The sequence below is a fragment of the Dysidea avara genome, chromosome 1, assembly GCF_963678975.1.
Source record: "Dysidea avara chromosome 1, odDysAvar1.4, whole genome shotgun sequence".
Taxonomy (NCBI): Eukaryota; Metazoa; Porifera; class Demospongiae; order Dictyoceratida; family Dysideidae; genus Dysidea; species Dysidea avara.
In genome coordinates, this window is record NC_089272.1 from 53776559 (window position 1) to 53791367 (window position 14809).

Genomic DNA, 14809 nt, shown 5'->3' on the forward strand with positions numbered 1-14809 from the left:
TTATTATGCTAAACAAACTAGCTAGTATATTATTGATTTTAGGGATCTAGCCAATAAAAAAACAGTAGTGAAACAAGACATGAATGATGGTAATACAGCATGGCTAGATGGTATAATGGAACTAACCAAAAATCTGTTATACACCGTGTAACATACAAATGCAGAAGATTTTCTCGCAGGGCTATGCTGTAATGCCATCATTCATCTCTTGTTCATTAATTTTTAATCCCTATTTCATTTCTGTAACTACATGGAAAATTAAGAATTTTAAGTTCAATAAGGATCAAGAGTAGTGAAACAAGGGGGAGGGGGTGCCTAGAATTTTTTAAATTTAGTTTTTATTTATTAAGGCTATTTTTGAATGTCTGTAGGGCACCTGGTCCTACAGCCTGTTTAAAGTTGTTACATAAAGTGTGTTTGAAAAGGTGGAGAAAGAGAAAAATCCATGACTGGACCTGGGCGGCCTCAAACCTGCAGCCATCTAATTAATGTTTGAATGCTTACAGGACTCTGCCGGGCAGTCAGTATGTTTTCTCCTTGTCAATTTCAAGTATATATATATATATATATCCATAGGAACTCTAGAGAGTGACTTCTTATCTCAAAGTACCCCTTGTGGAACCAAATGGACATTAGCTTATTTATTTATTAGGCTTTACAGCACAAGCGCTGAAGGTCTGTAGGACACCTGGTCCTACAGCCTGTTTAAAATTGTTATGTAAAGTGTGTTTGAAAAGGTGGATAAAGGAGAAAAAATCCATGACTTGACCTGGGCAGCCTCAAACCTGCAGCCATCTGATTAACTCTCGAACGCTTACAGGAGTCTAATACCAGTGATATACGTAGCTCAGTCTTCCTAAAAGGAATGGAAGAAGGGAAAGGGGGGATTTGCCCCAAATTCCCCATGCTGGATTCACCAATGCTTCAGGCAGCGAAGTCAAAATCAGATTATTGCTCAAGAAATACTGGCACATGAATACTTTTAGTACATATGAAAGGCAGACATATTATCTCCTCCCTTTGCTGCGAATTAACCTGAAACCAAACTCAAACTGTCATCCAGCACTTTTTATGCATGGTAAGCACTTCTAAAACCATCAAAACTTTTTTACAGCTTCTAATTATGAGACTTTGCAATATTCTGCAATTGTATACTAGGTAAAATTTAACAGGGAAACACTACATAATGAGAGGTGATCGTTTATGTGTATACATCAACTGTGTAGTTAGCTATATTATAGAGTGGTTCTCCTTTTTAATGGTTAACTTCCTTGTGCCCCTCCCCTTGCCAGGGGGGTTTAGAAAACCCGGACCGGACCAGGTCAACTTCTTCAAGTAAGCCAATTCACACAATAGCTGTAACATACAATTCACGCAATAACTAGCTATAACATGCACTCTTCACCTTGTAGCCACTCTGCCAAGAACATAATCAGCTAGCTACGATGACTCAGACTGCAACAGCGATCGCGCACGAAACTTCATCCACGATAAAACAACCTAACCAAGCTATTAAAATACTTTCTACTACATTACACTACACAATCGCTACAAAGCTACAAGCTCTTTCTGTTGTACTCAACTGTTACACACACCGGCTAGTAACCGCCCGAATTTATTAGAATCGTGATACACAAAGTGAAAGGAACTAAGATAACAGCAAACCTCTGAATTTATTTCGGTAGTGATGAATGAGTAATGGAGTATTTATAGCTACATGTCAAGGTAAGCTTTAAATAGAACAAAACCTTACTACTCCAGAAATCTTCATTATAGCTACCCTGCATGGGCACTAGCTTACCTTTCTTAGTTTAGCCAGTCATCCATGACCATTCCTTTACATAAGTTCGAAGGTTTGCTGTTATCTTAGTTCCTTTCACTTTGTATATCACGATTCTAATAAATTCGGGCGGTTGCTAGTGTGTGTAACAGCAGAGCTGCCAAGTGGACCACCTGAAAATGTTGGAGACACTACCTGGTTAACTAAGAAGCCACCTAACCACACAGCCATTTCAACACAGAACCCACATTCATGAGGGTTCTAAACAATGCCCAATTTATTTGGGCATGCATACACACAGCATTTTTAAAAAGTGTATGTATTTGATGATAGCTACAACCATCTAACCTATACTGCTGTTTGTGCAGCTTATTCCACTACTCTATCGACACTACAGTATACAAATTGTGCGGTACCATGACAAGTGACGCCACAACCAGGAATCGTCCATCATGATTATCACTTTTCAGTCAACTTCTGTTGTGTACTCCACTTCTCGGCTCTGCCAATACATTACAGGGGGTCTACAAATTCCTGACACAAGCGACAAGGACTGTCTTGGCAGACGAGTAAAATTTAACACGAGCTTCAATCGCTGTGTACTGGTTCAATACGAAGACAGATTCACCACCTTCGTTTGTTGACTTGCTTGCTGCCGCATTACACGATACACATTCACATTAACACCTTTAACTTCCCTCTCTTCTACGTATTTTAAACTCTATAATCACGTGCCGGTGTGCTTTATTACAAGTGTTGGTGATCATTATTTAAAATATCTACAAAATGACAAGTGTGACACAATATTAGCAAATTCATTTACACAAAATAGCTCGAAAATGAATACTATTTTAATACTTGGATGGCTTAATAGTTTGTATACACACGTATGGCTTGAGAAAGTGACGATTCTCAACACACAATTAATGCGTGGGTAGTTATAATATTTAATTGTGGGTTTTAGTTTATTCTGAAGGAAGTTTAGGGAAATGCTGGAGGTTTGAGGCAGCACGCGTGTGAGCTGGAGAATTGATTGAAATGCGTGTGTCACACGCCCAATGCGTGTGACTTGGCAGGTCTGGTAACAGTTGAGTACAGCAGAAAGAGCTTGTAGCGATTGTGTAGTGTAATGTAGTAGAAAGTATTTTAATAGCTTGGTTAGGTTGTTTTATCGTGGATGAAGTTTCGTGCGTGATCGTTGTTGCAGTCTGAGCCTAGTCTCGCGTGGCCAGACCACTTTTTCTCGGCACGGCGCTTATAATTCGAGCAGGCGCTTATAATTCAATCGCTAATATTTCGAGCAGGCGCTTATAATTCAATCGATAAGCGCCGTGCCGAGAAAAAGCGGTCTGGCCACGCGAGACTAGTCTGAGCCATCGTAGCTAGCTAATTATGTACTTGGCAGAGTGGCTACAAGGTGAAGAGTGTATGTTATAGCTAGCTATTGCGTGAATTGTATGTTACAGCTATTGTGTGAATTGGCTTACTTGAAGAAGTTGACCTGGTCCGGTTCGGGTTTTCTAAACCCCCCCTTGCCAGCTCCTGGATCCACCTGTTTATTACTGCAGAAAATACAGACAAGGGAAGCCATCGTGCACTATGTACCATGAATCAACACCTTGCACCGTCAGCCAAGATAAATAGGACACAAAGAAGGACAAAAGTAAGCCCATGAAGCAGTTCTATTGTATGTTCTGCAGTTTACCAAAATGCATTTGCTTGGCTGAAGTGAAAAGATCAAGTCCATATCATTAATTAGCCTCAGAGGTGTTTGTTCTTTAATAACCATGTCATCAAGCCATTGTGATTTCAGAGATCAGTGTATACTACTACTGCACCATGAGATAGTGGAGCAAAATTTTGAAAGGTTATAACTATCTCCATTAAAACTGCAAGGTTGCAAATGCACAATTTAACCATCTCCTTCAGTTTGCTCAGACTGCATGGATGGCGATCATTTGCTATGAACTATAGGACGTGTATGGACTGAATAATGTTTGTCCCTCATGTTACATAATTATAGCAGCTCTTTAAATTTGTATATATAATAGCTATTCTATCAACTTAACTCCAGTATAAAATACTACACATTTTATAAATAGAACAATGTGAAAAGGTAGTGTAGATTTCCAAATAGACTAGCATGAAAAAGATCACACATATCATAAGGTAGCAGATGCAGTGATTTAAATGTTTTAAACTAAAATTAAAAATTATTATACTGTATATACATAATATCATTGCTGTACATTTGCCGCAAAGTTTATGTGTAGCTAATTTGCACTCTAGTTACTTTCATTCCATAAATTCTTGGCCTTTAATCCATTCGTTTTGTACTCTAATAGTTAACCAATCTCTGCAAGATATAGTTGGTGTATGCACAAAATTCAGGTGGTGATAGTTCACTGAAGTATACATAAAAATTGAGGTAGTGGATTAAATAGTAGGTGTGACACTTATAAGTTTTGATAATCACTTATAGTTTCAATTTTTGATAATCACTTATAGTTTCAATTGAAACTCGGACTGTAATTGCTCTGTAATATATTCTTACTCAAAATTTTCAGAGAATCAAAGGCATGCATGCATTTTTTTTTTAAGGAAGTGGTTACTGGTTTTATTTTCACAGATAACACAAAATAACTGACAGTCATCCGTGCACGCAAATATCAAGCAACCAGTTGTATGTTAGGGTTGGTATGCCCCAAGTATTTGACTTTAGGGCAGGTGTCTAATAGTTGCCTCAAGTATTCAATTTTAGGGCACGCGACAAGTAGTATTAGTGTTAGGTTAGGGTCGGGTTCAGCTTTGGTTTCTTCGTCGCCTTTAGAGTATGTTCTTCTTACTATATACAGCTTACTTCTTGAGTCTGGCAAAAGAAACATACAGGAGGTGGGTACAATAGCTAGCAGTGGTAGCACAGTGGTAGCACACTGGCCTACCTTACTGGTAATCCATGGTTTGATTCCTGGACGAATTTTGTAGTTGTTTTAGTCTCATTTCAGTAACCCTATTTTGTCTACATTTCACTGTTGGTTCAATAGCATACCGGCTATTGAACCAACTTTAGGTTCAGTATCCACTTCCTTTTTTAAATGCTGCATTTAAGATGTTTAAACTTTAATTACCTGTATCTCAGTTGTGGCTAGCAAATCTTTGATATGAAGGGTTTCTAACTCCAAGAGGGTTCCACTGCATGCTTTTGATAATACCAAGCTATGAATTCATGATGATCAACATTTTGTGGTTGCAGTATAATTTTTCAGTTAAAGATACACCTACACTGAATTTCTTTGGTTGCACAACACACCGTTATAGTATAATTATTTGAATGTTATTATATACATCATTTATTACATGTATAGCTGCCAGTACAGAGATGTCTGTCAGTAGTCAAGGACATTCCTCACAAGGTAATGGTAGTCATGTGATTGAATAATGTAGTTGTGCAATTGTGAGAAAACACAATTACTTGTAAGATTCTACTGTATGAATTAGCATCTTGATAAGTACTGTGCATTAAAGTTACGGTATTATAAAATGTGTGGGCAAGACAAATTACAAAACCTGCAGGGATAAATTTAACAACTGTGTTGTGGTAGCAATACAACTATTTGGCAACTACCGTTCTGCTTCGGCTGGCAAGGATGAACAGTGGTTGCCAATGGTCAAAAGGTAATTTATAAATCAATCAATCAACTTGTTTATTTTCACTGCAGAATAACAGTTGTTCTTATGTGTATGGTCCACGATAGAGCAAAAACATGCCACCAAAAATCAGACTAACAGATCACTAAATCGTTATATACATATTTTCAGTACAAGTAAACAAACAGGTAAATTAATACCTAAGTCCTGTAGAAGTGATTTTAAAGTGAAGATACTTTATTGCACTTTTGTAGTTTCTTCGAGCAAAACATGCTATTTGAAGGCTTGTACATCTGACAGTGGGAAGAAAAATAATGCTTCCACAGTACCTAATAAATTTAATATGCAGTATTACTATCCCCAGAAATGTCCATAAAGCCTACAGCTGTTGCTGCATTTGGTGGCAGAGAAACATGGTAGTGACAAGCTGTAGTGTACACACAGGAGTGGCTGAACATGTCCACACATATGCACGTACATAGAACATTTCTTGAATTAGCTAGGTATGTTAAACAGCAGTACATGCATATGCAGTCATTTAGTGCACTGTGTGAGTATATGAAACTTATAAAACTTGAAGAGCTGCAATACCTGTGAAATTTACTGTTAATCAATAGATTTTGCATACGTAAATTATGTACATGTATGTGTATGTAAGGATGAATCATATTAATATTATCAATAATTGCAGTAAAGAAACACTTTTAACGATACCTCTCTGGAGCTCAATGTGTTTTATTGTATTTATCGCTATTGACAGTACAGAATGTACAACAGTCTCATTTATCTGACCCAAAATGATTTTCCATAAGAGTACTTCTAATGAACAGTATTCTGGGTGGAATATTGAGCTCGTGTTACACTGCAGCAAGTTTTCTCACAACACTTGAGTGCTTGGTCCTAGATTAGTAGTCTGTGTTCTTCACCAGCTGGGTCATCGGTGGTGTAGCTAGGCAAGCAGTGTTCATCAATGGGTTAAACTTCTTACAAGAAACCTCCCTCTTTGTGCTCCCACCTTTTGTGTTGGTGTCTCGTTTCTTGCTAGAACAAATTTTTGGTTCTTTTGGACATAGATACATTCTTCTTCTTCATCATAATCAACAATAGCCAACAGAATAGTAGCATATTCATCCATTGTCCTGCACATGTTTACATGTCTTGAAAAAACAAATCGTGTCTGCATAATGCACATGTTACGCTAACTTTAAAGACATCAAAAAATATTTTGTGGACTTATAACTGCTTGAAGCAATTTGGTAATAATCATAAAGTACGATAGTACTGTATAGTAGGGACCACAAAGGAGTAGGCGTGGCCCACAAAATAACATAACCCAAAAACCAGCCTCAATTTTCCCAGATGACGATGAGGTAGATTTGAATAGCTTATAGCTATAAAAATGCACATCCAAGTGAAGTGAGTTAAGTGTGACAAAAAGTAGTGATACCAGAGTCAGGCCATGTGTGACGTATGCAAGTTGTAAAAGATAGCACAATTGTTCAAATGTTAATGAGAACTACATAATATATGTTATGCTGCTGCTTTTCAAGACGTTTTGTGCGCATTTTCATTAATACCAAACAAATCTGATTCTCAATAAAGTGAAGTGTATAGACTCTCTGGTAACAAGGAGTAGTTTGAGTTTGGCCGCCTTTCATGTGTACAGTAATGCTATAATTATATGAACAAAGGAAAGGCATCCAAACTCATAAAAAAGTGCATGCCCAAGTAAAGCTGAGTTAACTACAGCAAAAAGTAGTGATAAGTGTGGCCATGTGTGGGGTATGTAAGTTGTAAATATTAATCAGATAGTATGAGAACTATGTTATGCTGCCATGTAGTTTTCTGAATTTAAGTCCTTTTGTGCACATTTTCATGAATTCCACTCAAACTTAATTCTCAATAAAACAAAGTGTACAGCTTGGGATGGGATTTCTATATTGCAAATCACAAGTGCTCATATAACACTTTCACACCTCAGATCAAAGGAACTGCCTAGGCTACATTTTGTATGTAGCCCAGCTAGCCGGGCTACATACAACTAGGCTGTTTTGACAGCTAGACTATTTTGACATATAAGGAAGATCAGGGGTGAATGTGGTAATTACAACTATTATGCAATACTTTAAAGTTGTATTTAAAGCCTTAAAGTTATTAAATCAATCAGTTTAAAGCCTTTGAAGTTACTTCATGTATTTGATAGTACTTTTGATGTACTTGAAAGTGCTTTTGATGTGGTTTGGTATAGTTTCAAAAAAGTTTCAACTATAGCACTAGCACTTACTATGTAAGGTTTTCAAACTGTGTAAGAAACCTATATCACCAATAGATAGTTAATTGTGGGACTCAGTTTGTCTCAATTGAGAGCCACAGTAGACTCAATTGTAAGCCACATGAAACCCACAATGTAAAGTGCATCTTGCCTATATAGGTTTTATATACATTTTAGTAGTTTTTAAAAGAAAGAAACACTTAACAACACAAATAGGCAGATCAAAGGAATTATTCCTTTGATCTTCCCAGATTAAATGAATTATTTCTTTGATCTACCCATGCAAAGTGTTACATATTAGCTGTAACACGGGCATACATATCAGGCAAAGCCCTCATGCCCGTGTTACAACCATTACATGTACAATATAGAGCATTCATGTACAATATAGAACGTACAGAGTTTTAGGGGACACATGCCAAGCATTGGAGTTTAATTATTTACATCATTATTGTCTATCCATTGGCCATTCCGTTGTATCATTTGGATATAGCCTACCGGACTTTAAATCCCCAACACCTACTATACAACTTTTGAATACAGCCTTTTGAACTTTTAATGTGTTTGCATAAATATTGCTACTGTGGTTGAGGTTTAAATTTACTTTGGTAATAAGGTCATGTAGCATAATATGTTTCATATACAGTTATTTAAATTAATTTTACAGTTACTTTATCAGCACATGATGTTTTCACAAAGTATCGTGTTGACATAAAAAATATAGTACAACTAGAAGTGTTCATGGATCATTTTATATCAAGGAAGATCGTATTAGCTGAGCAGAAGGAATTGGTAACAATGGACTCTCTACTCAGTACTATTGATTCTGAACTTAAAAGTGGTATTGATGTGAGCCTTAATGCCATGCTAGATGTTATGAAAAGCTTTGGCACTTTAGGACCACGCTCTTTAGCAGAGAAAATTAAACAGGAGTTACACCAACTTGACCAAACAAAGGCAATGCCACCAGCCTCACCTGTGGAATTTAACACCAATGATAGTGTAGAGAACATGTTTCTACAACTTGCTCATGCAATTGGTAACTTTTTGAAAGCAAGTGATTGTGAATTTCCACTATTACGTAGTGCCTGTATGAAATCGAATAAGCTTGTTACAAAACTGAACAGTCTACCCAGTGATCTTATTGACAAAATAAATTCAACAAATAACTTAGATGAACTTTTGGAAGTTCTGATTTTATCTCCTCATTGCAACTGGATAAATGTGCGCATGTTCGAAAAAATGGTGGCTTTCTCTGATCAACCTGAAGCCAAAGAACTCATTTATAAGTATAAAAAAATCATCTTCTCTAAAAAGCTTACACATGTCTTAGAAGATTTTACAGGCATGGAAATCACTGGTGATTATTACACAAGAGTACGAGACAAGTGGAATAAAGATGTAGAAGACATCACCCTTGAAGATATTACAAATCGCTGGTCAAAATTACAGACGATTTTTGATGTTGAAGATCTTGAGCTGCTGCTGGAGAATGTGATCAAGGGCTCCATTGAAATTGTTTGGTTAATTCCTGTTGAATTAACATCTCATGCCAGACTATCAGCTTTCAAAAATTGGTGTGACCTAGAAGATGTTTCATACCTCAGTATTGGTGATCATGTGATCAAAAATGATCAGTTAGAGTTTACTGAGGAGCACATATCCATTACTACAGGTATATTGACTTGACTAGCTAACTAAATGTTTATAGTTTTGTTTTTTTAGCAACCCCCCAACAAGTGATAGATCACTTTACTGATTTTCTAATGACCAGTTTGAGTCATGATTTACTGCTACCTCTGATGCAGTCCCATGGTCTACTAAATGATCATGATCTTGAGCTGATCAATAGTGGTCCTACTGGTTATCACAAGAACCAATTAATACTGGGATATGTTAAACTGATGGATGATCCCAGTTTGGAAGTTTTTAGTAAACTACTACAAGAGAGTCACCCACATATAAAAATTCCACTAGATGATGGTAAGTCCATAGATCCTTTACACAAGGATCTATGATGAGTCTGTAGCTACATAGAATACATAAAATACACTCAGTAGCTACATAATGTGTGTTCATACTTTTACTATAAGTACAATAATTAATTTATAGTATGTGTCTTGTTGACTAGTTATAGTCGAAATTCAATGTTTTCAACATTGTAATGAACTATAGGTATACTGTGCACAAAATTTGGTTGTCCGCACCATCAATTTTGAGTTGGCATGTTGTAAATAAGTGAGATGATGAACATTTTTATATAACGCACTATACTTTATCCAGTTTTGTCTATACAATCACATAATAACTTTACATGTATTTCATTGTTGTAGCACTAAATGCTATGAAGATTTTATCTAGCAGACAGACTGTGTCACCTGTTACTACTGAATCAAGTGTTGGAGGTGATATCCCCCTAAATGTATGCACTGTTGGTGCACCACTGAAGTCTAGAAAAAGACGATTATCATCAGAACCAAGTACTATCAAATATTTAAAATGCTCAACTGTCAGTGAAGAGTTTCTTAAACTTGTTGGAAAACTGAATGAACTGTTGAAACATTGTGATCCTAAGATAATAGTAGAACATTGCAGTAATCTAATGGCTAGTGATGTCTCTGACATTTCACTGTTTCCTGCTGAGTTTATAAAGAGCCTACAAAGGTACAATCACACTCCATTACTGCTAAAGGTGTTGAACTCATTTTGGACCTGGAGTGACCACTCCATACTCAGAACACTACTGGAGTTTGATGATGAAGCATTAAAACTGCTGGATGAGTATGAGTCTCAGTTAGACCCATTACAGCAGCTTTCCTCCTACCCTTTACCACCTCCAGGACCTTGTATGACACCTTTTGATGGTAGTACTCACACTGTATTGGCTGTAAAGTGTGCTCAACAATATCATCAGTGTCTTCTTAAACATGTATTTGATGTGCGTTCGTTAATTGTTAACAAGTGTGACATCACCCCACACTGCCTACAGCTATTATCAACAGAGAATGGTTCAACTGTTTTATGTTGGTTGATTCCTAAAAGTGTTGTAACACTGATTGGTACTAAAGTGTTAGAGAACAGAAGTGCCTTTTATCATGAAGGGATCCTAGAGGTGTTCATCTTGCCACAAACATTAATCACAACTGGAACTGTAAGTTTTTAGCAAAAATCGCTTTGAGCTGTCCTTCAGTTTATAAGAAACTACTGTACATATCAGCATAAAAAATAGTTGATTAATGTGCATATACATTTTTTTTACACTGTATTACACCTTAAAGATTTGCTAAGCAATCTAATAGAGTGCTAGTGTTAACTATAGCAATGTGTAGTTTGAAAATTTCCATTGTTTTATAGAACAACATGGACAAAGTTACTACAAAGTTTGTCACTTATCCTGAGGTTAGTGATTTATTATCTACACGATGTTGTATATATTTTAATAATTATTTCAGGAGATTCCAATGTTTGTGGAAGACTTGTTATGTGAAAGGGAAGAGAATAAAGCAATTATACTACAGGACAATGATCCAAACAACCAATATATTCAGGTAATAGTCCTACACTAGACTGTGCTCTAACATGGTACCGTGTCCATATCAATCAACCACAAGTTCCTAGTGGTAGAGGTTGATGTTGTTACATTTAGGTTGAGTACAGAAGAAGTGCTCTATCCTTAGTATTGCTGTTCTTTCAGATTGTATGTATGTTGCTTGCATACAGCTTGTTTACAATGGTCCTCTAGTTCCAACTATATCATTAAGCGTAAACATGTACTGCTTAAACCTATCTACATTTTTATAGTTGCCACATTTGAATAGTGGTCACACTATGTAATTGTGCCCTTAAAGATTAGATACAACATAAAATTTACCTATCATGTTAAGCCCCACTCCCAGTATGGGGAATGCTGGGTTGAAAATGTTCCCGAGGGTGGGCAATTTAAACAAGCAGTGAAAAGCTTTTAATTGTGGCAAATGATGAAGCTCCATGTCAAATCCCTTGGTATCCTCATGTCATAGGTGTGGGGGTTTTACCTAACAATATATCCACAGGGTGGAGAAAATGACTCTCTACCAGGTCAAATCCCTACTATATTGCCATCCTCCCCATGCCGGGGTGGGGGTTAACAATGATAGATGCATTACACTAGTATCTGAATCAATTGTCCTTGATTATTATAAAGAGTTATCTGCTTATCCTTGGGTCAGGAAGGTGAAGTAGACTATCCTGTATCAAACAGTATGGTCGCGCTGTTTAGTAGGGTTCCCCTCTAAGTGACGTGCAATGCTAAAAAAACCATCTAAAAACTATTATGGAAATGTCATACACGGCAAAAATCACCTTATAGAATAGTTTTACTCTTCAGCATCAATTATAGCAATAGAAATAAGAAGAAATCACTGACCCAGATATAGAATTTTTTTTTAATTTAAAAATTTTGTCTTCTTTCTGCCTGCTTGACCACAGTCGCAAGTCTAGAAGCCAAACAAAGCAGTGCACAGCCACCATTTTACGCCACAGCAACAAACTTACTAGTGGGATGTGTCTTTTGGAGTTCCAATGAATGTCTGCATTCTGCGCTTTGCCATTCCTTTTATCTTCAATTAAATGATTGTCTACTTCTTTTTGTATAGACACAGGAATGCCACGAAAGTATTTGAGATGTTTAACGGACTGTAGTATCAAGTAGCAGCTAAGCTGCACTTTTAAATCAATTGCCACACCCCCTTAAATGATTAGAATGTACCACGACAACAATCTAACTCGATAGAAAATAATAGCTAGCTTGACCTGCATAGCTGAGTAGTGTGATCAATATACTTTAATACAGCAGTCACAGCCATGTGTGTATTTCATACCTATGCTCTAAGAAAAAGTTAACAAACCAGTATAATAAAACTTATTAATTTAAGGGTTCCAGCAATAAAAGTAGTGAAACAAGAGATGATGGTGGTTATGAGGGAAGATCCCCAGTTACTTGGCATTGTAGCGTTGTGGTAAAATCCCTGCTTTGGCATTAAACCTACAATGCTGAGTAGGGATTTTCTGACTTTACTGCAATGCCAATTGGCTAGGAAGTTTCCCTCATAGCTACCATCATCTCTTGCTTCACTACTTGTTAAGTGTTAACCCTACTTTATTTTTAAGCACTTTTCAGCATTACTCTCAGTAAGGAAAAGTGAAAAAGTCATTCTAAACATCTTCAGACCATACCATTCATCTACTGTTTCCTTTAGTCTACAACACAGTGAATTGAAAATGGCAAGCATAAAATCCTTTAATCTTTGGGAGATAATGAGGTCTCTAAATTAGATCGACTGAGAGACCTCTGGAGAGGTTTTCTAAAATGGTTAGATGGCAAATGTGATCTATGGAAGTCAGCACACTGCAAATCTCACAAGTGATCACTGAAGAGCAGGCTATACTCCTCAGTGAGGTGTGGCTGTTGTGTATTAGCTTTCATTTATAGAGGATGATATCACAAACGATTGTAGGTTTAGATTTGTGCAAGGAAGTTGTGATTGTGGGCTTACAAGAATGCTAGAAGAAAGAACAAGCTAGAATAAAGTGTATACTTATATATGTCATGTGTTTGTATGTACCTGTACATAATTACAATTGATGTTCCAAAATACAAATAAAATTACCATACAATAAAATTAGTAATTGTAATTGATGATAATTATTTGCTCATGATGCCTTTTATCTGCTGTGTCATTGTTTTGCCATCCCCAAACTCCTTTATCTTCTGCGCACTTCTCCATCCTTGAGGGTTTCTGGACTTTTAGAGAAGTTTGATGAGTTAATCCACACTTCCCTCCAGACTGTTACCAACATAAGCATCAGTTCTTCTGCACGGGCTCAGTCTATTCTCCCTGCTTAAGGAGGTTTGGGAATCTGTAGTGCTATTGATTTAAGTCTGCCCAGTTATCTTTCTTCCCTTCATAGTACCTCCGAACTACTTTCTTTCATCTTGACTCCTTCTGGCTTAACTTTTGAATCTTCTCTCTTCCACGAGGTTCTTGACTAATGGTCTGCTGAGTATCCTATGCCCCCTGAAGACCACAGACATCTTCAACATGGTTGGGACGAACTGCTTTACGAACACCATTTTTCATCTCTTGGGCTCTGTCTCTGATACTAAAACAAAGGCTCGTCTCTTGTCAGTTTTCTCCTCAGAGTCTGGTGTGTGGCTTGGTACTCTTCCTGTACCTTCCTTGGGCACTAAGCTAGATAATGAGTCTTTGATGATTGTTCTTGGTCTACGTCTTGGTGTTCCCATCGTTGTCAAGCATACGTGTGTTTGTGGCAGTAAAGTTGATGTTTTTGGAACTCACGGTTTGTGTTGCAGGCGTAGTGGAGGCTGTATTCCTCGGCATGCTGCAGTGAATGAAACTATTCGTCGTGCTCTGGTGTCTGGAGGTGTACCTGCTGTTTTGGAGCCTGTCAGTGTGTGTCATAATGATGGTAAGAGGCCAGATGGCATGTCATTGATTCCTTGGTCACAGGGCTTACCCTTGCTCTGGGACTTTACCTGTTCAGACACCCTGGCCCCATTTAATTTACCTACTTCTGCAAGTGGTGCCAGTCGGCTGGCAAACTCTGCAGAGTCAACTAAGTCCAGAAAGTATTCTTCTCTGATTCCATCATTTCACTTCTCCCCTCTGTGTGTTGAGACCCTGAGTGCTTGGGGATCATGTGCACGTTCATTAGCGAGGCGGATAGGTTCCCGGGTAATGGAACAGTCTGGTGATAATAGGGCCACCCAATTTTTGATTCAGAAGGTTGCTATTGATGTTCAACGTGGCAATGCTGCTTCTGTAATGGCAACAATTCCATCATCACAGGATTGGGCAGAGTTTGAGTGTTTATTATTGATTTATTATCTTTTATTTAAAAAAAAAATTATTTGAAACTCCAGCAAAGTTCAAAGATGTACTTGATATTCCTGTAATATTCAAAGGAATTGTATTATTTTGCCACTGTAATTTCCTTGTAAATTATAATTATAAGCTTGCTTGTTGTCCGCTTCTTTTGTAGTTATAGAGATGAAATTATTAAGGGCACCTGAGTCCAGTTAATGACTGAATGTTAACCCATAATCAGTC

General features: G+C 37.2%; 1 protein-coding gene across 1 annotated transcript in view; it reads left to right on the forward strand.

Annotated features, from left to right (window-relative positions):
* The window catches only part of LOC136269212 (uncharacterized), a 47637-nt gene that overhangs the window by 25852 nt on the left and 6976 nt on the right, over positions 1–14809 (forward strand). The window contains exons 4-9 of the mRNA XM_066064719.1: positions 5146–5193; positions 8368–9375; positions 9426–9683; positions 10034–10851; positions 11055–11099; positions 11153–11248. Of these exons, the coding sequence (XP_065920791.1) occupies positions 5146–5193; positions 8368–9375; positions 9426–9683; positions 10034–10851; positions 11055–11099; positions 11153–11248 (2273 nt within the window). The remainder of the gene's footprint in view (positions 1–5145; positions 5194–8367; positions 9376–9425; positions 9684–10033; positions 10852–11054; positions 11100–11152; positions 11249–14809) is intronic.